Genomic DNA, 25,763 nt, shown 5'->3' with positions numbered 1-25,763 from the left:
ACAAGTGGATCCTCCTGAAATAAATAAAGGATGTTGAATTGTAAAAAATTGTATTGAATACGCATATAAATTACAAATGTGTATAAAAACATCACATTTTAAACATTTCAAATTCTCATTCTCATTTTCTATATCTAAAAAGATCACATTTGTATTTTTTACTGGAACAAATAATAAAGAGGAGTAGAAAGAAAGTAGTGGGAGGGAAGGGGCAAGAGAGGAATAGTGGGTCCACAAAAGCATTTTGTTATATTTTTTGGAATTTTGTTCTATATTTAAAAAAAAAATATGTTTTTGATAAAAAAGGACATTACGTATAATTTCTCCATTTTACTACAGTAAAAGATGTTACATACTTTCATGCCACAAAATAAACATTACCAAACAGCTCTGTCGTCAAACTTATTTTAATGCAGGCATGCAGCACACTTCTTTATCCAGTGTAATACTTTTCTAACACATTAAATCATACTGCGTTATAACTTTTCTTTGATGATTTCTTGACCATAATTATCATATATATGGAATCAAAATAATTGGCAAAAATGATGATAAATCATCGAGATTGACATGCAACAAAGTGTATATCAGGGTCGTTCTACCAACAAAATATTTTCTAACAAAGAAAAAAGTTATGATCAAAGATACAAGCTACAAAATTGACAATCTTTCCACCACATGACCAACTATTAAGCCCATGAAAAGGCTTGAAATGCACCCTTTTGTTCCTTGCTCAACCCAGAAAACCAGGTTTTTATTTGACAAATTTCCCGGTAGAATTGACCTTTATCAGATGAAAGATCATCTGCTTCCATCAATATCTGCTTCACATTCAATGGTATAAGATTAAGCAAGGCACTGATACATGCAAATTGAACAGCGAGTCCAAATTTATCTTTTGTTTGGATAAAATTTGACAATTTTTCTCTCAGCTCTGACACTTGGTTCTGATTGTAGCTGCCTTCATCCAAAACAGACCTGATATAAAGAAAATTAAGTTAGCGAGAGCCTAGTAGTCCTTAGTAGACCAGGCTTCTGGTCAAAAGCACCACCATTTGTACCAGTAATAATTACTGCAATTTAGTAAAATTCTGTAATATTACTTGTTAATTTTGCCTGAAAGGTTACCTTGACAAATGGCCAATTAGCACCAAAATAGAAGCTGCTGATTCTTCATGCCCACACGACTCTAGTATCTTCCAAAGACGATGAACGACCTTCTTGTATGCACACTCCCATGCCTAACAATAGTATCCAAAAAATAAAAGAGATCATTGGTTAGGAGCCATGTCACAGTAGCTAAATATAAAAATAACATGAAATTCCTGCCTTCACACATAAACTCCCCCATAAAGATAAAAGCAGCAAAATTATCTCCAGATTCACAGCAGTCTCTTAGGTCATCTATGTTATAGCAGGTATCTTTATAATTTTTTCTGATTTTCAATCATTGAAACAATAAATGGCTCAAAGAGTTGGTCAAAACTCAAAAAGAAGCTCTTCAAAGTTTCCACATAAAGAGACTAAGAGAGTACATTTCCATTTTTCCTAAAATTAAGGAGTGCAAAAGAAGTACATACCATGTAACTCCCGACAAGCTCAAGCAAAGAAACAATCTCTGTGAAATAGCACAGATTATTTCTCTCAGCCATATATGTACTACAATGCTCACCACACATAAAATGTGGTTCTTGATTCTTCAGTAGAGAACAAGCTTCTAATTCATCCAACAGAAAATCCACGAACCCCTCAGCACCAGCTGCCTCCATTTTAAAAGGACACTGCTGACATGGTGCAAACCCTAAATCCTGGGTACCACCCTGCTCAATACGGTACACAACCCAGCATAATGCATTTTGAAGAAGTCTCTCTTCATTATCGCCAAACAATCTCTCTCCGCAAATGCTTGCAAAAATGTGGGTAGATATTAAAGCATGGGAAATATCACTTTTACCCTCGAGAAGAATTTTATAGGCTGTACCACGAATAAGATCTAATTGGTTTGTTTTTGCACAAATCAAGGCGAATATGATGCAACTTGAAATGAACTGACTTTTTGTTGAGATGGTAGAGCACAAATCTCCACTTTTGTAAACAAGAACTTGCTTGAAAATGAGAAAATCCTGGAGGAGGGAGGTGATATTTTCTAGGAGATTATTCTTTATGAAAAACTGAAGCATTTCTTCTGATAGAACTGCACAAAAAAAAACCATTCAGTTAGCACAAGTAAATAGAAATACCTAAAAAACCGTTAATTTAAACAAAGAACTTTATGCTACAAAAGACAAACAAGCCAGTGCCTATACTAGTACTTGAATTATTAAAAAAAGGAGGTTTTCAACAGTTACATGGAACTGCAAAAATCATAAATAAAAAAAGTGAAGAGTAACCTGAGCAAGTTTCTTCTGCAACGGTGCTCATATATTTATCAACATCAAAATTGGAAACACCTATTGAATGTGATATCAGTACCCGGCATACTTCAGATGCTAACAATGAGCAGATGACATAGATTTTGTCCCTACATAAAATTCCCATGAAAATAAGAACTTGATGAAAAATAATCACACTAAAATCATATAAAGGAAGCTATCGACTAAGGAAGAACACAAAATGAGAATTAGGATTAACTGGCTCCAACTATTTATTTGGTCTGCGTTGTCGGGGAAAGTTAAAACATTTTTAGAAATGAATAGATGTTCTATAAAAAAATTCTCTCCCAAGAGTTCTGTAAAAAGATCTTCACAAATTCCTAAAAGAATTCCAAATTGGAGCAACAAGAGCAGAGGATTTATTCCAACCAAATACCCAACCAAATTGTTCCTGAAAAGGTAAAATCAAAAATAGATAAAAGAAATGAAAACATACTCTGGTGTAACTTCAGATTTTGAGGCATGTTGTAACACCCTAGCAGAAAAATCATTCATCTGAGAAACACCTGAATCTTCACCAATTATCTCTTTCCATAATCTTCCAATTCTTGCTATGGTATTTTCACTCAAGTTTGAGAATACAATCAAGAAGTAATGAGAATGCTTCTCATTTGCACCCTTAATTTTTTTTCCATTTCCATTTAAACACCGAGATCTCTCATGTCTTTCTTCATCTGCTTTCATGGTCTCCATCAAATTCAATCTGCTCTTCAAATCAAATTGTGGTATCAAATGCTCATCTTCATCTTTACCTTCCAAATTATCTCTATCCCCTTTATAAGACACTTTAACATTTTTACGAGGGGCAATTCGAGGCAAATTTGGTGAGAGGAACCCCTCCATTGCAGACCTAAATCTTTTCTCCAGGTCTTCATTTTCAAATTCAAGCAATTTCAAAACACCACCTTCACGAACCTTCTTCTCAAACTCTACAACTTCAGAATTCAAATGATTGTTTACATTTTGAATTTTCACCTTTTTTATTGGATCCGAGCTCTCCTTCCTCTTTCTTTTACGGCTCAAGGGTTCAAGTGAACTTTTTGTACATGCCTCTGTGTTCTTCTGATTTTGAAACAGAAGGGGGGATGAAACTGAAGCATCTCTTTCTCTGTCCTGTGGGCCCATGAGGAGCTTTTTGTCAGAACTTAATGCAAAACTTTGTTGATTTGGTAGCAATGACTCAGAGCTAATACCTGAGACTGGCCTAGACTGGCTCTGTCTCGACATGTAGTGGGCCACACCTTGTCTTAAGAAAACATGAGGGTCAGTTGAAACTGCAAGTGGGGCAGCTGGCTCAGAAAGTTTAAAGATGACCTGAGTAAGGTTGAATAAAAACTTGTTAACAGCTAAGATCTAATAGACCAATCATAATTTAAAAATAAATGAAAACACATGCACACTGACAGAGACGAAGCACAGGCACTCCATTTTGACCTTTCACAAAATCACCTGAGGCTCTTTACATTTTAAATTCCCTGCTTTATCAATATATATGTGTGTGTATTGGATTATGATAGGTACTTAGGTAGTAACCATATTAGAGACCTACAAAACCTTTCTAAGCTTAATTGTGCATATATATGACAAGGCTGACCGCAATTCAAGTCTAGTTTATTTCAAGATGCTTGTGATCAAACCTCTGACAAATTTTTGCACTCCTTCAATATACTAAAATAAAGACCAAAACACTTTATCTAGTGAAAAAATGAGCTTAAGCTGAAGATTTTGCAAAATAAAAATAAAAAATAAAATAAGATGGTAAAAATACAAACCTTTGCCAAGTCACCAGTACCTCCAATGTTGAGATGTGAATCAAGTACCTTAAACCGGCTTGATATTTGTATAAAATCTTGCTTAAGGAGGCTGACCTCTTGCTTAATTATATTATTCTTTGATTTCTCCAACTTCAAAATCTTTTTTACATGTTTTAATTGTGCTTTTCTGAGCTTAAGTTTCTCTTTCAAAAGCTTAACATTGAGATCTTCCTTTTTGACAGACACACCACCTTTCGGTTTCTGGGAACTTCCCTTTGCAAGTTTGGCTTTAAAATCTTTCCTTCCTTTTCTCTCTTCCTCTAACTTCTTCGATAAATCTTTGGTCCTCTCTCTTTCCTCTTCTAACTTCTTCAATAAATCTTTGGTTGTTTCTCTTTCCTCTTCTAACTTCTTCAACAAACTGTCAGCACGGCTTTTCTCTTCAAATGCTCTTTTCTTCTCCCCCTCAGCATATTTCTTCTGTTCTTCTAATTTGGCCTTTTCACTATCAGCTCGTCTCTTCTCTCTATTTGCCTTTTGCTTTTCTTCTTCAACCCTTTTTGCTGATTGGCCCCTTAATTCTCCAAATTCACGTTTTACCTTTTCTGCTGAAGCACTCAACTCAGCTGCCCTTGCTCTTTCCATCTGCACAAGCCCTCTCTCTTTTTCAACCTTACCTTTTTCTATCTGTAGCAAGTTCCATGCATTTGCTGCATTCATCTTCTCAGAAAGTGTCCTCTTTCTCTCTTCCTCTAAAAGCTCTTTAACTCTCTCGACTTGGTCTCCAGATTTGTCTGCCCCTGGTAGGTTTTTATTTTCTTGAGAAAGAGAGGCTATCTGAGCTTTCAATTCACGAATATCATTTTCAAGAGTTTTTCTGATGACTATCTCCTTTTTCTTAGCCTCTTTCTCTAATTTAGTTTTCAATTTCTCTTCTTTAGTCGCTGATAAAAGATAAACCAAAGAACAGAATAATTAGACACAGAATGGTTAAGGGAACAAAAATTGTACTACATCCGACTAGTAAATATAATACCGACTATTTTACCCACATAATCCATTTATACCGTACTTGGATCAGATTGTATCGGTACGTTAAAAAAAAATCCTCGCTATTCGGTCCAAAGTACTCACTTGAGGGCTCACAACTGATTCAATTATCAGTCCGAAAGAAATCCTCCTTATCCGATAGAAATTATTTTACTCAGATAATCCATTTATACCATAATCCGATAATATATGTATTGGATACGTCCAAAACAAACCCTCCCTATCAGATCCAATGTACTCACTCAAGGTCTCAGACCTAATTCAGTTGTGGAGGACTGACCATAGGTCCCAATTTAAAAAGACTGTACTACAAACTTTCCTCGGATGCAGGATATTATTGTAACTCAGTGCACATACAAATCTATCCTTACACAGTCCCAAAATATACTGTACCACAGAAGTTGTACCACTTTTGACATGTAACAGGATATTGCACATCTAATCTAATTAATCACAATGAAAAAAAAAAAAAATACATAAAAAAATTGGGCATACAATTTTGTTCACGCTCAATCAGCTCCAAAAGCCGCTTCAAATCTGCCTTCTGCTTTTCATACTTCTTTTTCACCTAACAACGCAAATAATTAAAAAAAAAGAAACAAAAGTTACCGCAATTTGTACCAAATTCAGCTATGTTTTTTTCAAATATAAAAAAATCGAAGCAGAAAGCAGCAGTAGTAGTAGAGTGGTACCTCGGCGCAGCAAGGGTTAGAGGGACCAGAGGGAACTGACACGTCAGCAGCCATGAGGAGAGATCGAGATTTTGGAAATGGGGGCAATGGTCCGAATTAGGGTTTAAGAGAGGTTCTCCAGTCTGCCATCGGTCGAAGAGGAGAAGGAGGTCGGCTGGTTAGGATTTAGGGAAGTCGGGTCGGTGGAGCCGTCGATGTAGTATTGGCGAGGGTTCTATTCCCACGTGGCAGACCACTTCTACGCAGATACATTCTAGCACCTCAATCATACTTGGGCCTTCTAGTTTGGGCTAGTTAAAACAACCGGGCCTATAATGGGCAAAACTTTTACCAGGGTACTAGTGGAGATTTTAATTTTGATAATTGAAAGGTCTTTCAGTTTCTATTAAATATTGATAAATGATGAAATATTGCTGTCAGTTTTACATTTATTGAACTTCATTAATTAATTAAGCACTGCATATTTTTATAGCTTGGATTTCGAAAGATAGATATTCATTCAAAATTTTAACCGTTTAAATTTTTTGTACAAACACAATGATAGTGGTCTTGTGCATTCTGAATATGCACTGAAAAAAGAGTGAGTCTGTGGTACTATGCATATCACGGATTGTTACCGTGCTACGGCTCTATATTCGAGTTTTCAAATCCTAACGGTCGATCCGAACCGTTCATCTTGTTCTCCATATTAATATGTGTTTGGAGACCAAATTTTACATTTTTTGAAAATTTTTTACTATTTTTTTTAGATATTTAGAAAATCACTTGATCTGAAAATTCTGGACCATCCAAAAACAGTGATTTTCAATAAATCTAAAAAAATAGTAAAAAAATTTCAAAAAATAAAAAATTTGGTCTCCAAACACATATTAATATGGAGAACAAGATGAACGGTTCGGATCGACTGTTAGGATTTGAAAACTCGAATATAGAGCCGTAGCACGATAACAAATCATAATATGCATAGTACCATAGACTCACTCCTGAAAAAAAAGTTGGCACCGGTTTAAATTACACTCTAATCGGAATAAAAACTAACAAGGATAGAATTCAATTTAATAGAAAAGAGAAGAGAAGATTTAATTCGAAACTGTTTTTTTTTTTATCGGAAGCTTCAAGCTTTCAAGTATTGATTGAGAATTCATTGTTTAGAAGCACATAAAAAAGTCTACGTTTTTACTTAATTTACAAAAACTGCCATTAAATCTAGCAACTAGGATTATAAATTAATATGAAAAATTTATAATAGAGTACACTATTGATAGTAATACAAAATAATGCAAAGTTGAGAAGATGAGGGATATCCAATTGAATTTTTTTTTCTCCTCTTAAGTGCATATGAGCACCTTTACTCTGTCTGTCGGAGTGGTCAAACACATCGATAAAATAAGAAGAAAATTCTTGTGGAAAGGTAATAAGTTATGTAAAAGTATAAATTGCTTGGTAAATTGAGAAAAAATGTGCTCCCTAAAGGAAAATGAGGGGTTGGGATCATGGATCTCGCCTGCCAGAACCAAGCTTTGCTTGTCAAATGGTTGTGGATAGTAGAAAACAAGTAGGACAGCTTATGGTCTCAAACTGTGAAAGCCTTATATGGCTGACAGGTACCCGCGAGTATAGAATCTTTGAGAATGGACAAATCGTTTTTCCTCAGAGATCTGACTAACTTACTGCCATTCTACAAGTACTCCGTGGAAAAGCTAGGACTGGACATGGTGTGAAAGTGGACACCCTCGAGGGCATTCTCCTGTTCTTCGGCGTACATAACCTTGCACCACACGGGAGTTATTTCGGTGACTCACAAAAGGCTATGGAGAATCAAGTTGCCTGTGAAGGTTAGGATATTCATCTTGCTAATGCTCGATCGGAAAATCCTAACGTAGAGGGTCCTAATGTCGAGAGGTTGTACGGTGCCAACGGGTTGCCACCTATGTCATATGGCTATGGTGGAGAACATGGACCATATAATGTGGAACTATGTATACACGGCACGTTTTTGGAGAGGGTTGCTGGCGCATTACAACATCTCACCACACAGAGGAGATGTAATAGGTAGAGTTTGGGTGGCCACAGGTAAAACCCTAGCCACAGAATTTGGGCGGCAGAGACATGGGCCTTATGGAGAGAGAAAAATAGAAGGTTGTTCTCAAATAAACAAAAGCAGGTGGGCCGCCTGATTTATGATACTACTACTAGAGATTGACAGATGAATAGCCACACAATGAGATGTAAATAAATATGAGAGATGCCAATGGTTGACTCAGTGTATAGGAAATTAGAGTGATCAACTGTTACATCTATTTGGCTTATGTTTTTCTTCTTCGTTATTTAGATCTTGTAATTAATTTTTTTTATCAATATAATTGTTGCCGGCTAAGCCAGCAACCATAAAAAAAAGTGCATATGAGCACTATATCTTAATTATGTATGAAAAAAAGTACGAAGAAAAAAGAATTCAGAGTTATTGAGTCTTAAACACAGTTTAAAATCAATTCTCGTCAAATATCTCCACTTTTCATATGATTTCACCAAGTCATTTTTTCGTCCTCAAATTCTATCAAATCGAATTTCTTACCTTTAATCTTTACTACGGATCACAAATGCCATGCAAATTTCTTTTCCATTTCACGTTTGTGAATTCACGCTGCCATTCTGATCAGAGGTAAATTAACTCAATGTTCGAGATATCTCAGAGATACGGACTCGAGTTTGAGGAGATGCGATGGTAATTGGTAATGATACTCGATTAGAAGTTTCTAAATTTTTCCAGTAAAACATGCAGCACAGAGATCTGCTATACGAATTTACACACTATCAAGTGGCTTAAACAATCAGAACAACAGAGAACGATGCACGGTCATCAAATTTGGGCGTTCCTGGAATCCTGGCACATGAACCGCGGATCAGAGTCCGCTCCTCTTGGTAACATAATATTTGGGTTTAGATCCGGACCTTCCGGATTGGTCCGGCGGCCCTGGTCCGAAGTGGAAAGCACCGGATGCCCTTAATATTCGTGCAAAGCAGATTGAACAGTCCAGATCAAAAATTTAACTTTATGTTACCTCAGGTGAATGGATTTCTCGGATCCAAAAAGAAAAAAAACAAAAAAATTTCTCGGATCACGACGAGAAGGCCTCCCCTCCCCCCGAATTCGTATCCTCTGAGATATCTCGTATCTTGCGTGATTTAATGGAAAATCTTAACCGTTCAAATGCGTATGCACGAATCTCAAAGTTAAATAATACTGGCCCCATGCACTATCCCCGAATAGGCACCGGACACGTCGGTCACACAAAATATAAGATATCTCAGAGGATACGCACTCCCCCCGGATCTGAGGAGCGCGTATCATCTGAGATATCTCAACTTTTGCATGACCGACGTGTTCGGTGCCTATTCGGGGGTGATGTAGGGGGTCAGTGTCATGTGGGCTTTGAGATTCGTGCAAAACGTCTTTAAACAGTTAGGATTTTCCATAAAGTCACGCAAAGTTTGAGATATCTCAGAGGATACGAATTCGGGTCTGAGTGCGTAGATATCTCAAACTTTTGCGTGACTGACGTGTCTGGTGCCTATTCGGGGGCGGTGTAGGGTCAGTATTATGTGTGCTTTGAGATTTGTGCAGAGCGTATTTAAACGGCTGGGATTTTTCATAAAGTCACGCAAAGTTTGAGATATCTCAGAGGATACGAATTCCCTGGGTCTCCGGTGTCGGAGAGTATCCTCTGCTGAGAATTTTCTGCGGAGCTTTTAATCTGGGCCGTTCGTTTTGATCGAACGGACCAGATCAATTTTGAGATCTGATCTGGTCCGTCCGATCAAAACGAACGGACTCCACACAGCTCCGCAGAGGATAGCGTTCCGACTGCCTCTCCCCAAATTGAACAACAGAGAGGGGCAAAAGACAGACCGAGACAGAGAGAGAGAGAGAGGAGATAGAGACGGAGAGAATGGGGGAGCGTGAATACACTAAGGAAGAAGAAGAACTTGAAATCCAATCCCTTGGTCGTATAATCAGCGCCTATCTGAAGTATAGCGTCTCTGATTCCTATCTCTCAGTATTTAACTGGAATACTTCTAGCGAGGATTAACTGTTGTGTCACCATTCTACTTCAAAAGAAGATATTAAGAAAACAATAGAAAACAATTTCTCGTATCTCTTTTCCGAATATATTTCTTTTTGATTTTATACTTTGCAAATACTGTTAGTTACCCGGATGCTGCTGAAAAGGATGTCAGGAGGTACGAAAGATCATTCAAGAGGCTCCCACCAGCTCATAAGGTAAAACAACATAAAATTTGGTTCAAGAAATGGTTTTCTAAATTCTTTCCTTCTTTTGTGGGGGTTGAACTGATAAATTTCATTTCCTGCTGTTGCTGTGCAGGCTCTTCTCGTCCATCTTCCCCTAAAGTTTCAGAGAATTAGATGGTATGCAATGCTTTTGTACTGGCACTTTCTTTTTATCTATTGTAAAAAAAAAATACCACCCTAAAAGTACCAAATTATTATTAACATTGGGGAAAGTTTTTAGCACTGTTATTGTAGCACTAATGGTATTAATAAACAAAGGACACTGTTTTGGTGCATTAATATTATTATCTAAGTAGCTTTATACTTTTCAGGTGTATAAACATGAATACATCTTTCATCATGAATATGCTTCAGGTATGTAGTACATAATATTATGCATATCTTGTTCTTCAATTATTTTGCTGATTTCAATCATGACTATGTAGGCATTTGAGCCTCCATTTGAAATGAGCCAAGATATTGAACCAGATCATGTCAACAATACAAGGGATACACATGAACATTCTCCCTCTGATATTTCTCCTATTGGCGAGAGGAGAAACATCACTATTAGTGTAAGCGAATCATCAAACTTTCCTAATGAGCCGGAAGCTTCATGTCTTGATAAAGAGGTGTTTGTTCTTTTTACTATTAAACTTAATTCTTGTGAATTTTTTTTGGTGTTATTTTCAGTTCGGGATTTGGGGTCGATTTTGTTGTGGAAATTAATTTGTTATTTGGGCTCTAATTGGAATTCTTACTACAGCACAAACGTGAAACCTGTTGAGGTCTTTTCCAACTGAACATGTAGTGATGCTGCACTACTTAACAAATTGAAAATCAGGATTTATTGATAGTGATTTGTTGAGGTGCGGGAATTAAGGGAGGCCCAATTGAGTTTTAGTTGTCCATTGTCATCCATAATTAGGGATTTTAATTGAGGGTCAAATGAGGCTAGTTTGGATCAATTTGAACTCAGTTGCACACTTTTGTTTGTTAAGTTGATCTTGGGTGAAGTAAACAGGAAACACATGCGGAGTGCTCGTTGAAGTCTGTTACACGTAGATGTGTAGGTCTGACCTGTGATGATAAATCATGTAACGAGGGTGAAAAAGTAAGTCAGTTTATATTTTCCAATCTTTTTTTTTTTTTTCAACCTTTTCTAACTTCATCAAAAGTGCGGTGCATAGTTTTACTACATTGGCCATGTCAATATTTTGGAAAATTTAATCTGGCCCCCCAGTGAAACCTCAAAATATCATTTAATGAGAAATATCTTATATAGTACCCCCATCCTCTCATTACCTTCTATTTTTTTTTTCCCAAAAAAGATACCAATACTACTCCACTATCTCTTTTCAAAGTAGAGAGAATAGTAAAGAAGCTCGGGGCATTTTCTTTAATTGTTGGAAACTTCGGTTATAAGGAACACCTGTGGTGCTTTACCTGTGCATATAGATTTTTCTTCTTTTGCTAGCAATATATGATGTTTTGCGAATTTTCAGGTCTTTTCGTATCTTGATGTTCTAATGAACTTTCTAATATCTAAACAGGCTAGATCATGTGATCGGAAGAGTCACACTTCATTGTTCAGTGTCCCTCTAGTTGATGTTGACAAGGTAAAATATAACCTCTGATAATAACAGTGACAGGTAGTTTGTTATAGTAATATCCAAGGTTCTAAATAGCGTTTATCGCGTCATAGCGGGAAGCCGAAAAAAAAAGCTATAGCGAATAGCGTCGCTATAGCGAAAGCTATGCCACATAGCGTTTTTTTATTTTTATAAAAATTATATCATATATTTGTACTAAATATCAACATTATATAAGTCTCATAAAATAATAAATAACATCAAATTGATTAAAAAATTATAGTATTCATATTGAACCAATACAAAGTCCAAATTGCGACTCAAAATATCCATAGTATTACTAATATCATAAACTATCGATCTTTTTCTATTCAAAATATATTTAGCATCATGACATAATCTATCTTTTTTCTATTTAAATTTCAAAATAACCTAGACATCATGGCATAATTAATTATCTTAATCTATTCAAAATATTCAAACTACCATATAGTAAGTATCATTTTGTTACTTCAAGAAATATCTTAATATATTTAATTTGAGCCTTTATTTAAAGCCCATATAAATTAAAAAAAGAAAAAAAAAACAGCTCATGTTGCATAGCGCGCTGTAGCTTCCTTATTTGATCTCATTTAATAATTAATAATTTTTTTTATTAAAATAATAATTAATAATTTAATATAAAGCTTAGTATGTCAATTATAAAAAAAAATCACGATTAAAATCCAATCTGAGCCTTTATTTAAAGCCCATATAAATTGAAAAGAAAAAAAAAACAGCATGTTGCATAGCGGGCGCTATTTGCGCTACACGCTATGCGCTATAGCGGACCGCTATTACCGCTATAGCGTCTGTAGCTCAAATAGCGTGTTTTAATTGTATAGCTTAGCGTTTTGGGTCCAAAAACGCTATAGCGCCGCTATAGCGCACTATTTAGAACACTGGTAATATCTATGATAATAATTTCATGGAAGTATTTAATGATACAAGAAACATCATCACCCCCCATTCTTGGTGTTGAGAATTTTTTTTGTTTTCAGGTTAGATGTATCATAAGGAACATTGTGAGAGACTGGGCACAAGAGGTGCTAGATAAGTTCAAATTCACCAAATGATTAGTTTCTGTTACGCCCCTGTTATGATGCTTTATTTAAACTGGCAGATTTTTATTAAATTATGAATTTTAGGGGCAAAGGGAACGTGATGAGTGTTATAAGCCTATTTTAGAGGAACTGAATCGTCTTTTTCCAAATCGCACTCGGTTTGATATCTAATCCTCCATTCATTTATCTTATTCACAAGATTTATTTCCTGTTGATTAATCACAATTTGAGTGCATATTTTCTAATAACTGGAAAATTCTACAGCCCCCCTTCTTGTTTAGTGCCAGGTGCTGGATTGGGAAGGCTAGCTCTGGATATTTCTTCTCTTGGTAAAAAATAAATGACAAAAAGGGATATTTATTTAATTTTTTGAAAATTACACAGTTTGTAGCATCCTTACAAACCTGGAATTATTGATTTAAAACCCTGGAAAAATGAAGAAAATAATTTCCATATGATAATCTTCAGATTTTTCATGGCATGGGAGATCCTCTTAAATATTGTCTGTTTCTTCCTTTGCCTATAGGGTTTGTGAGCCAAGGAAATGAGTTCTCCTATTACATGATGATTTGCTCGAGTTTTATTCTGAATGAGTAAGTCATTGCATAACAGTTCCCAACTGGTTTTCCTTTTTTGAAGAAGCATCTGCTCTTGCTGATGCATAGATTTAACATATCATGTACACTCCTGTAAAATTATAGATGGCTTATGTTTTCTTCTAAGATGGGAAGTATAACACATGCCCTACTCTCCTAAATTATATAAACCATAAACATACAAACCCTTGTCCTTGCCTTGTTTTATGACTTGAGAAACAGCAAAGGACCTTCATGACAATTCTCCTTGTAGATTTATATTATTTAAGGTTTTTCAGTTTCCATATGACATTCAGCCCTTTTTGGTAATTTCCTCTGTTTCATTTTGCAAAGATTGTTTTTAACAAAAATTTAACATACAAATCAGTGCTAGAGAGGCCTGCCAATGGACAATATATCCATGGATCCATTCTAATTGCAACAGTCTTTCTGACGACGACCAACTTCGACCTGTTTCATTTCCTGACATACATCCCGCCAGGTTCCTCTTTGTCTTGGAATCTCTGCTGTTTCATTATTTATCATAGATATTGTATCTTCATGATATGCTACTTTTTTGCTGTATGGTAATCCATGCTACCCAGAGCAAACCTAAAATAGGCATAATATAAATGGAAATTTTGTGAGCTATTAGTATATAGTGTACTTATAATTCTAAAATCTGGTTAGTATTCTGCCCTTGGTATGGGTGATACTATATCATAGCTTGGGAGACCTGTATTTTATCTAGAATTATGTGAAATTACAAAATGATTATATTTGTTGATGTTGACTCTTTAGACATCTAATTTTTGTATTAAAAATGCATTAACCATTATTGCTCCCTTTTCCTTATCAAGCAGTGCAGGGATCACCGAGGGATTTTCTATGTGTGGTGGCGATTTTGTTGAAGTATATAATGATGAAAGCCAAGAGGGTATATTTTGAGAGGATGGAAAAAAGGAATAAAAAAAATTCTGCATTTCTAATGATAATATCAGTTTCAGTCATAGTTTTTGGTTTTCAATATAGGTTCATGGGATGCTGTTGTCACCTGCTTCTTCCTTGACACAGCTCATAACATTGTTGAATATATTGAGATAATATCAAAAATTTTAAAAGATGGCGGGGTAAGTTTTGTTAAATTCTCCTTCGTCTTCATTTAGGATTTGCATCTTTCTCCTAGCAGTGAATAATAGAAATCCCAAGGAGGTATCTACACTGGCACCAGATACTGGCACCTGGTGTTTTTTACTGGCATACATCTCAAGTTGGATTAACACAAATTAAACAAAACAGACAAAACAAAAAAACATAATAATTACTTCAACATCTGTGCACTACCATGATGTTATGCACCATTACCGGCACATTGCTGGTGCTAGATACTGTAATCCACAATAGCTCATTATTCCTTTCTGAAAAATTTGTATCTGTAGCATTGAACTTTTTTAATATGAAAAACTTAAAATTCAGGTATGGATAAACTTGGGGCCCCTTCTATATCATTTTGCCGATTCCTACGGTGAAGATGTATGTAATTCCTTCCATTAATCTATAATAGGCTGCCTTTTTTTTGTTTGTTTTTAATAGTATTTGTTGTATCAGGAAATGTCAATTGAGCTCAGCTTAGAGGATGTGAAAAAGGTTGCTTTCAACTATGGTTTTGAACTGGAGGTGTGGGCTTTTAGTTTCAACTCTATTTGTTCTTATTCTATTAATAATTATTGTGTAAATATACTTTGAAATGTTTCTATTAATATTTATTGAGTGTTTATATTTTGAAATGCTCTGTAGGTCGAAAAAATGATAGAGACTACTTTTAGTGCAAATACCCGTTCATTGATGCAAGTAAGCATAAGTTTTGAATAACTTGTTATATGTACATGATATAATGTTATATGTTGTTATTATTTTTTCTAATTAGCCTAAGATTACTTGCAATTTCTAGTATTCTGTACCATACATCTTGGATGATATAGTGCATCCAAGTAAAAGAAATTTATTTCTCCTGAATTTGTGAACAAAAGATATTGCAGTAGTTACTGTCTTATCTTCTTTTTGCCTTTTCTTTTGTTGTTAATTTGCAGACTCGGTATTTTGCGGCCTTCTGGACTATGAAGAAAAAATCAGGAAAGCAAAGCAGTACAGACTGACAAGTAACTGACAGGCTTCATCAGCTTTTCTGCGTGTTCATTAAAACTCATATTTTAGCATTGATGTGATTTTGTTAATTTTTGTTTGGCGAAGATCTTTTCTAGTTTAGCGTCTATATCAAGATGACAAATTGTGTGCGCTGAAACTGGCATTTTACCATGATATCATTATACATGTCAGCATGTGCTTAATGGCATGGGAATTTTTAGGGATTAGGAACTCATGCTAGACTTTTCTTGTTTTCTTTTCAAATTTGTGATCTGACCTGAACAGGGCGCTTTAACATCCCCTTTTCAGTTTGGTGAGAATGTGAAAGGCTTATTGGTCTCGTCAATAAAAAATATTTTTATTGATTTGCTTGTAGTCAAGAAAGAATTTCCATAAAGGTAGGAGGATAAATTCCCCTTTTCAGTTTTAAAGACAATAGAGTCAGGTACTTGTTTACTCCTTGCATCTCTCTGATGCAGATTTTCTTGGAAATAAATCTGCTGCGATTCCAAGGAATTGTAGGTCCCTGTTATTCAAAATTTAACCTTTCATTTATTTTACGATTTATGTATAAAAACAATTTTTCAATAGATTCGTACATTCTAAAATATGGAAAATTGGATTTGGAATAACAGGGTCCTGCATTTCCTTTGGATCACAGCATATTTATTTCCGATTTTCTTTCTTTTGCTTATCCGTTTCAAGTTAATTTGCTTCTCTCGTTCGTGATGTATTTGAGAAGGAACCAATGGAGGAAGAGGAAAAGGTCGAAATGTCTTGATAATCTGAGTCTGATCACATGCAACGTCACAAGCGAGGTTCTGCGAAAGAACTGCGAAAATATCCAAACAAAGCATCACGGCGGTAGAGAAAAATAAGACCTATAGGATTTAATATGGGAAGTGATTTAAGGATCATGTTTGGTTGTTGTGAAGTCAAAATGTAGAGTAATCTATTCACTTTACATTTAAACTGTTAAATGAAGAATATAATAAAATCAAGATGAAATAAAATTTGAGTTAATATAAAGTACGTTGCTTTATCTTTTGAGATGGATTAATTTATTATGCACTTATTTTGTATGTAGGATCTATTATATCTTGAGGTGTCAATAATCTGAATTTATTTTAAATACCATAATAAAAGAATAAACCAAAACACCTCCGTTTTGAGGGAATTTCATGAATACTCATGACGTAGAGTCAATATGCGGTCCCAATTAATGGGGCCCCAAGACTTAGATCCACAGATTAAATCTGCGGTCCCATAACCTTTTTTTTTACACAAAATTTATTAAAAAAATAAAACAAAAAGTTCGATTTCTATGCCATAAAATACAAAGGGAAATCTTGATGCCAGAAATAGATATCGATGCTAGAGCGTCTCACGCGCCTAGCGCCCTTTTATTCAACGAATCTTGATCCTCTAGAATTCATACTCTGTAATTCACTAACAGGCGAGTTTGCCAAACCTCTGAGCTGGCCTCTCTTTTCAACGATAGTTGTAGCTTGTGACATACAATGTTGTAATAATTATGTTGCAGAAAATCGATAGAGTACTTCTCCAGTCCTTTCCATACCAGCAACATCTCCATTTATGCAATTTCTTTTGAAAGATAGAGATGACTGAAATTTATAATAACACAACTTGTCTAACTGTCTTCAGTAAGATATTTGTCGGAGAATATAAATTAGGATATTAATTTGTACTTTATGGCATTGAAATCGATATTTTCTGTTTTATTAGTAATAAGTTTTCTAAATTGTTTTTGTTGGGGCCGCAGATTCAATCTGCGGACTCCAGTCTGGGACCACATATTGTCTGTGTGGACCCCAGTAATTGAGTCCGTAGATTAGATTTGCAGCCCGGGTATTTTTCGAATTCCTCCAAAATGGAGGTGATTTTTTTATTTTTTTTATTATTATGATATTTAAAAAAAATCCGGGCCAATAATTTTTTGTAACCGTTTATCCGATTTGTATCGTATTCGATAAGGTGTGTATGGGTAAGATATTTTCGATTAATTTATTAGGTATGAGTGTGGATAAGACTTTTTTTATTAGCTCATTGAATAAGAATACAAGTAAGAGCTATTTTGTATATGTCATCTTATAGGATAATTCAAAAATATAAAATTACACATGATATTTTATTTATACATATAACTATATAATTTTATTATTATAATCATATTGATTTATGTCACACCCCAATCGGGTATAACAGCCTGCCACGTATATTTATTAAAACATATACGTAAGGCAGTAGATCTTTTATATGCATTACCAATAACACCATTACATATTAACCACAATCCCAATATTTATGAAATTATCTGACATAATACGGCAAACTATATATTTTAGAAATGTCTCCCGCATCCTGTCAGTTATAACAACCCAAAACCTCAGTATTATGTGGTTATGCTGTCAGATGCAATCCAAAACCGTCTCTCCGTATCCGTGTAATAAACCTGAAAATAACCCAAAGGGTGGGGGTGAGAAATAATATAAATATTATCTCCCAGTGCGAATTTGCCAAAATCAGGCCACCGGACTTGCAATCAATCCATATCTAGAATTAAATCCTTGCAACTTAACATTAACAGTTCAGTTTATATATAAGTGAATGCAAATGCTCAATCACAGTATTCAATCGAATCTCAACTCACAGAATCTCAAATGAAGCTCAACAGAGATATATTTGGCTTAAACTCAGATTATTAGGTCTGGTAGCACAAACAGATGATCCACCAACTTGTCACACAGGTGGCCACGCTAAACCCACACCTGCCGGTACTCAATACCATCCACTGACCCTCATCTGATGTGCTTAGGCTTATACCGTTAATTAAAGTCTGGTTCATAGTCAGATAATATTTCATATGCAATAAACTCAGAATCGGTAATTCTCAACACATTAAACAAACCTGTCATTCCGGTCCCAGACTGGATATGACATCAATCAGACGTCTATTTATAGTCACCCATAATCATCGTCAGAATCAGAATCAGATTTCCCCCTCCCAACCGGTACTGGGATTAGCGAGGGCCGTTCACCATATGCGCATAAGGATTCCGTAACCAAAGTCTAGTCTATAGCTCCTAGACTTTGCAGAGCTCAACAGATTTCCATAAACATAAACTTGTGGTGACTCATTCATAATTCAGAATAGGAGAATCATACAAACGGTAAACCGTACAAAATGATAGGTCAACAATATCACACAAAATTCAGTTATAATTTGATTGGGATATGCACATGATTCACACATCTCAAATAATGCAGCAAACAATCATTCGACATGACAAAGGAATAACAATTTAATTCTTAAAAATGTAATATCAAACAAGTCCAGTAACCCCGCACCTGATAACGTAGGGTCCAAGGTCAATTGAAGCCAAGTTACCGTTCAGTATGCACATCCGGTGAGCCAATTCGATTTGAATTCTCAAGTTCATATTCTACGTCTAAAAGAATTTCCAATTCAAAATTAATAACTTATAATCATCATTCCTTTTATGAAAGTAAAGAACTTTTAGTATGCACTGATACTATTAAGAAGAAAAACATAAAGAGCAAATAAAATAAGGCACAGGCCATGTATTGACCATCATAGCACATGATATCATATCAGATTATATTTTCCCGAAATTAACCTCATTTCTAGTTAATAAAGAAGAGGTCTATTTGTTTAACTCAAGGATTTGTATTTATCTTCAAAGTGCTCTCTTTTACTATATATCTCAATTCGTCTTTATACCTAAGGTTCAATTTATCTAGGTTGCCATTGAAAACCACTGCAAGAAATCTACTTAAGTGGTGATGCTAAGTAGAACATATAAATCAAAACTGTATTGTTGTAGTCAAAAGTTAAATTAAGTTTATATATGTATATCTTCCAATATGCCAAGAAATTATCATTAAGGTATTTTGCTCTAAGGTCTTCTGCCATGGTTAAATTATTAGCTTATCTAATTTAAAAGAGCATACTAGTAAATTACTTTCTTCATAAATAAATTCCTATAATTAAAAATAGTATACCAATAACTAGACTATATTGGTACCAAAAGCTTACCACTGATCAAATTGCATTAAGAACCCTCAACTTACTTATAAATACATTATAAAGGTAATTAACAGTAACAGTAACAAAGAAAGTTACTACACAATTACAAGGTTGTTTTTATATATGTGGTACATAACAAACAGTCAAGGTTTGACTTCTAAACCATAAATTGGAACCTCAATCAGTGATATAAGTTCCTTACAGCTCAACAAAGACAATTCAATCCTGTATATACTATACCTTGATATTCATAGTCTTACATGTATATAATATATACCTATATAATAGATAGTACCCATACAACTGAACATCAAAAGTTTTCTTAAATTAATCTTTACTCAAGTAATAGTAATTAAGTCACTATTGATTTATTTCAAAGAAACTCAAATTAACCAAAAGATTAAGGACTTCTCATACCATGGGTCTTACAAAACAAGGAGAGGGTCAACCATCACTGTTTTCCAAGGCCAACTTTCTTCGCCTCATATATATTTCCTTCTTGTGTCGCCTTCTTTAAAGTTTACACTCAGCAAGAGAGAGAGAGAGTGATCATACACAGTCAATGATTTAGTTTGTAAGAGCCCAGTCAACGAGAAAGAGGAATTGAAATGTTAAGTCGGTTAGAGAAATACAAAATATTGGAGAGGAATGAGAGTTTCCCATAGGGTAAGTGAGAAGAGGCTAGGCGGTACAGGAGAGAAGGTTGAGCGGTACAGGGTGAGAAGTTTCCAGAGAAAAATATAATAATATATATATAAGGAAATAATAGAATAAAGAAAATGGATAAGAATGGAAAACGTGGGTCCCATGTGTAATAAAAGAACGGTCCATTAGAAATCTTAATCACTCATTTATAATATTGTAATTATTTTATTATGGTTTAATTATTCATTAATGAATCTCAGTATTTTGTACTAAGGTTTCGTTTCTAATTTCTTGTACAAATACTTGTATATATATGCTTGGACAAAAATAATTTCTAAATAATTTGAAACTATGAAATTGACATTATATATTTATTTCCGTCAAATAAATTTTGAATGACACATTTTCTTGTAAGTGAAAATAGAATATTTGAAATACCTCACTAATATGTTTAAATAAAATATGATATATATTATTGAAAAGTTCCAGGTATTCATTTTAATGTGAAATTTTCACATATACATTTTACTATATGTAACAATTTATATTACATTTATACATAATTTTTGTTTTTTAGTAATCAATGATAAATTAGTTTATCTAACGTTTCATATAGTTTTTTAATTAGTAATTTATGATAAAATTTATTAAAACAATTTTTAATCATTTAATTAATTAAAATTTATATCTTCTAAAATAATGGGATAAATAAATATAAATGGGTTAAAATAATTATAATTTTTTATATTTTGTGAAATTAGGTACATGATGGGTAAGAGTAGCACCACTAATTTTAAGTGAGTATGGGTATAAAAATGTCTTCACTCGACCCATATCGTATATTATTTGAGTACCCATAATTAAACAAAGACTCATTTTTCAATATTTTACTGTTACAAGTGAATTAATTTAAGTCATGACTTAAACTGTCAAATGATATATAAAATATGAAGAGTAAAATATAGCGAGTATACGACTTAATTCTCTTTAGATTTAATTAAGTAGAGCAACCAAACATAACCTAAAAAGTTTAAAGTCTAACAAAATGGAGCTTCAAAGTCATTGCACGCGCTACATTTACTACGAAAGTATGATACTGGGCGACGTCGGCTACAATAACACATGCTTATTTACAAAGCAAAGAAAGAAAACATAAAACAATGAAAAGTAGAACTACAATCTAAGTTGTTTCTTCTCGTCATCCTTCTAGCTAGTATGCCTTTTCATTTTTCTTGTTTTCATAGCTAGAAAACAATAAAAATGAAAACTTGAGAGCTAGTTATCTCTTGATGCTGATGGTATCCCGAAAATAATCGGCATCACAAAGGATTCTTAGAATCCCTTCATGCCGATAACCGAACTCGTCAGCGGCCAACTCTAGCAACACCCTCATACTAGGATTGTTCAGCTGTTTTACATGCACGAGAAATTTCTCCTCGACTGCCTCTTTTCCGACCAGTACCAGTACATATCCTTTTCGAGCTGATCTTACTACCATTCTTTCATACGGAAAAGGTAGCTTCCCTATCTTGCCACCCATTCTATATAATAAGAACTGCACGTGCAAGCTAGGTTTTTTTTTCTTTTTTTCTTTTGGGCTGATGAGAATTCTCTGGTGATTAGGTATCGCTATTTATACATGCAAGAGGAAGATTGAAGCTTGCTGACAACGGGTACAGTGACTTGGAGAAAAATGTCAACGATGAGGATTGAATTTTTCGATACATGAATGTATATGTAACCCTGCAAGTGGATATGTGATTTTTTTTTGTTCTAAAGAATAAGTCATGATGTCAGATGTATGCATGTGCACTTGTGCAGTAACTATTCGGTGATGGGTTTTATTGGGGAGACAACATCCGGACTTCTCTCTTTTCTTAAATAATACTACGAAGATAAAGTCACTGAATTTCAATAGACACATACAGAAAAAGTTAACCAAAACGACTAAAAGCGGTCTTCAAAAGCACAATTATACTATGAATGGGACAGTATCTCCAAAAGTATAAAGTGATTATCCACGAGGATATAACAATAGAACCGTACTTTTTCTATTAGTGACAGTTCATGAGGATATGCCGACAGTATTCCTCATGGATATTGTCTCATTCTTACAAATAATTACCAGTCTAAATCTCCTTCAATCTCATTGGATATATGATCGGTTTTGAAATACCCTGATGGAAATCCATGCACACTGATTAATTGGAAGAGATGTTGAGAAATTAATGCTAGAGAATTTTTATATATTAATCTGACAAAAGTTTATTAAGTGTAAGAGAAGTATTTGAATGTGTAACCTTTGACCCATGCTCACTGATTTATATATTAATTATCCATGCACACTGATTAAGTAAGACAAAAGTTTATTCAGTCCAATTAGATATCTATATTATTTTATTTTATGGTTATTTTTCACAAATACTCTAGAGGTTTATTCGCCGATATTGTCAAATTTATTTTTATTACAAAAAAGTCTAATAATATTATATATTATTGTATTTTTTTTATCATTTTTCTCAGAAGACCCTTAAACTTCTAGATTCTTCGGTGAAAAATAACTATAAAATATATATATATAGAGAGAGAGAGAGAAATGGGCTACGGTGAGTTGCGAAGTAAAATGCATTTCTACTTCACGCCGTATTTTTATTTGAAAGTCCAAACGACCGATCCGAACCGTTAGATGTTTAATCCATATTGAAATGTGCTTGGAGACCAAATTTTACATTTTTTGGAATTTTTTTACTGTTTATTAAGCATTTTTGAAAATTGCTGTTTTGCTGTGAACAGTAAAATTTTCTGGACCATCAGATCAGCGACTTTCAAAATTGCTTAATAAATAGTAAAAAAATTCCAAAAAATGTAAAATTTGGTCTCCAAGCACATTTCAATATGGAGAACAAGATGAACGCGCGGTTCGGATCGACGTTTTGAACTTAAAAATCGCAAAATATGAGCATGAAGTAAAATAGTCGCTTTACTTCTCAACTCACCGTAGCCCATCTCATATATATATATATATATATATATATATAGAGAGAGAGAGAGAGAGAGAGAGAGAGTAAGGCTTGGGTGCTATGGATAGCATAGAGGACTACGGTGCTACAGCTCAATATTCGAGTTTTTAAAATCCTAATGGTCAATCTGAACCGTTCATCTTGTTTTCCATATTAATATGTGTTTGGAGACCAAATTTTACATTTTTTGAAAATTTTTTATTATTGTTTTAGCTAGGTAGAAAATCACTTGATCTAAAATATATATATATATATATATATAGAGAGAGAGAGAGAGAGAGAGAGATAGGCTAATATACAATCGATTGCACCACGTCACTCGTGCAACCAAGTGGTTTTCCGATTTTTAAAGTCCAAATGATCGATCCGAACCGTTAGATGTGTTCTCCATATTAAAATCTGCTTGGAGACCAAATTTTACATTTTTTGGAATTTTTTTACTATTTATTAAGCCACTTTGAAAATCGCTGATCCAACGGTGGCTTGCCAAACAGTAAAAATCAGAAGCTACCGTTGGATCAGCGATTTTCAAAGTGGCTTAATAAATAGTAAAAAAATTCCAAAAAATGTAAAATTTGGTCTCCAAGCAGATTTTAATATGGAGAACACATCTAACGGTTCGGATTGATCATTTGGACTTTAAAAATCGGAAAACCACTTGGTTGCACGAGAGGCGTGGTGCAATCGATTGTATATTAGCCTATCTCTCTCTCTATATATATATATATATATTTAATTAGACTTCTTTGTAATAAAAATTAATTTAGGATTATCGGAAAATAAACTTCTAGGGTCTTCGGTGAATAATAATTATAAAATAAAATAATCAATTTAATTTATAATATATTCAAATTCCAACTTTTATATTCGTATAGAAAAAAAAATGAATTCATATTAAAAGTTCAAAGTTTGAAAGAAAAAATAATGGGGCCACATCTAGAGGATGCGGACTCCAATAATGATCCGCATTCCCTAGTTGCGGTCCCCAGTGAATGGAGCTGAATTTTAAGGATGCATCAAAATTCGAATTTTTTAGAAATAGTGATTTTTTTGGTTTGTCTTTTTTTTTTTGGAAATGGTATTTTTAAAAATTTCGGGATAAGCATATGAATTTTTTTGTACATGTACCTTCATCTAATTTAGAAGCTAGCTAACAAAACTATCTTATTCAGACTGCAGCTAAAGTTAAGTAAGAAAGTTTTTATTGTGGGTAATAAATTCATTTTACTAAATATCTGCAAATGTATATATGTTTGAAGATTTAATCTCCAAAATCACTAGAGAGAATTTAATTAAGTTGGGCCTAATTGGGACTTTGTATTTTTAATTTAGGTATCCATTATTAATTAGTACATTCTAATTTATTTTATTAGTAAACACAATTAATTAAATAAGTGATTATTTAAGGACAATGTTATACTATATTGTTTGTTATAATGTGATCATCACTGCTATAAAATAATTTGAGAAGTAAAATATTTTATTTTGACCAGTCATCAACATTGTAAACAATCAACTAATTAAATGCTTTAATTAGTGTGTACATACATGTGCTTTATTGTTTCAGTATTCACTTCGTAATAAGTTTTAGGAAGATGATAATTAACCCCGCACCTCCCACCCCGCAATTAACCCCGCACAAAATGTCAAAAACTCCAGTTGTCATTTTTTTTCATAAGGTATTAATACTTACGTACAAAAGTATTTATATCTAAGAACAAAAATATTTATCCCTAAGCACGAAAGTATTTAGGGGACCATGCACGTTTTTTTCATGGAGGGTGGGGGGGGGGGGGGGGGGGGAATCTCAAATCACATGGGGGACCATGCACGTTTTTAGAGGTGAGTTTTTTTTTTATCTCATTTCAATCTCGTTCACATTTATCACAATCTATGAGAAATTTTGCGAATCTAAAACCACGAACGTTTTCTACGTAATTTTCTCTTTCAAATGAGATCCATGATGACATACTTTCGGGCAAGTCGTTACAGAAGTATTTATCCCTCATCATGCAAGTATTGATACCTATACTTGAAAGTATTTTTTTGCATATAATACTTGATATTAATACTTTCATATGTCAGTATAAATACTTATAATACATGATATTAATACTTTCATATATCAGTATAAATACTTATAATACTTGATATTAATACTTTCATATATCAGTATAAATACTTATAATAATTGATAGTAATACTTTCATATGCCTGTATAGGTATAAATACTTGCACGATGAGGGATAAATACTTCTGTAACGATTTGTCCGAAAGTATGTTATTATGGATCTCATTTGAAATAGAAAATTACGTAGAAAATATTCGTGATTTTAGATTCGCAAAATTTTTCATAGATCGTGAGATATGTAAATGAGATTGAAATGAGATAAAA

The 25,763-nt window shown here is 34.0% G+C and overlaps 2 protein-coding genes across 3 annotated transcripts in view; one reads left to right on the top strand and one right to left on the bottom strand.

Annotated features, from left to right (window-relative positions):
- Nucleotides 1-533: 533 nt before the first annotated feature.
- On the bottom strand, nt 534-6,149 carry MEE22 (maternal effect embryo arrest 22). The gene is made up of 8 exons (XM_078320340.1): nt 5,929-6,149; nt 5,732-5,804; nt 4,205-5,130; nt 2,869-3,746; nt 2,391-2,521; nt 1,581-2,194; nt 1,129-1,241; nt 534-978 (listed from the first exon to the last, which is right to left on the bottom strand). The coding sequence occupies exons 1-8, from the start codon at nt 5,980-5,982 to the stop codon at nt 690-692; spliced, it is 3,078 nt and encodes a 1,025-aa protein (XP_078176466.1). The 5' UTR covers nt 5,983-6,149; the 3' UTR covers nt 534-689.
- Nucleotides 6,150-9,789: 3,640 nt separating this feature from the next.
- LOC144569228 (uncharacterized) overlaps nt 9,790-25,763 on the top strand; it is a 50,718-nt gene continuing 34,744 nt past the window's right edge. The window contains exons 1-18 of one of the 2 annotated variants that reach the window (XM_078319473.1): nt 9,790-9,958; nt 10,138-10,210; nt 10,314-10,357; nt 10,552-10,594; nt 10,666-10,851; nt 11,244-11,333; nt 11,773-11,838; nt 12,852-12,896; nt 12,999-13,072; nt 13,179-13,243; nt 13,441-13,507; nt 13,878-13,991; nt 14,353-14,426; nt 14,522-14,619; nt 14,966-15,022; nt 15,098-15,166; nt 15,287-15,340; nt 15,580-15,999. In XM_078319473.1, the coding sequence (XP_078175599.1) occupies nt 9,879-9,958; nt 10,138-10,210; nt 10,314-10,357; nt 10,552-10,594; nt 10,666-10,851; nt 11,244-11,333; nt 11,773-11,838; nt 12,852-12,896; nt 12,999-13,072; nt 13,179-13,243; nt 13,441-13,507; nt 13,878-13,991; nt 14,353-14,426; nt 14,522-14,619; nt 14,966-15,022; nt 15,098-15,166; nt 15,287-15,340; nt 15,580-15,645 (1,365 nt within the window). In that variant the 5' untranslated portion in view covers nt 9,790-9,878 and the 3' untranslated portion in view covers nt 15,646-15,999. Of the gene's footprint in view, nt 9,959-10,137; nt 10,211-10,313; nt 10,358-10,551; nt 10,595-10,665; nt 10,852-11,243; nt 11,334-11,772; nt 11,839-12,851; nt 12,897-12,998; nt 13,073-13,178; nt 13,244-13,440; nt 13,508-13,877; nt 13,992-14,352; nt 14,427-14,521; nt 14,620-14,965; nt 15,023-15,097; nt 15,167-15,286; nt 15,341-15,579; nt 16,000-25,763 lie in introns of those variants that run through there. The other variant, XM_078319474.1, reaches the window with a different exon arrangement.

The sequence above is a fragment of the Carex rostrata genome, chromosome 18 (genome assembly GCF_964058835.1).
Source record: "Carex rostrata chromosome 18, lpCarRost1.2, whole genome shotgun sequence".
Taxonomy (NCBI): domain Eukaryota; kingdom Viridiplantae; phylum Streptophyta; class Magnoliopsida; order Poales; family Cyperaceae; genus Carex; species Carex rostrata.
Note: the sequence above shows the minus strand (reverse complement) of the source record. Positions and strands in the feature narration are given on the sequence as shown.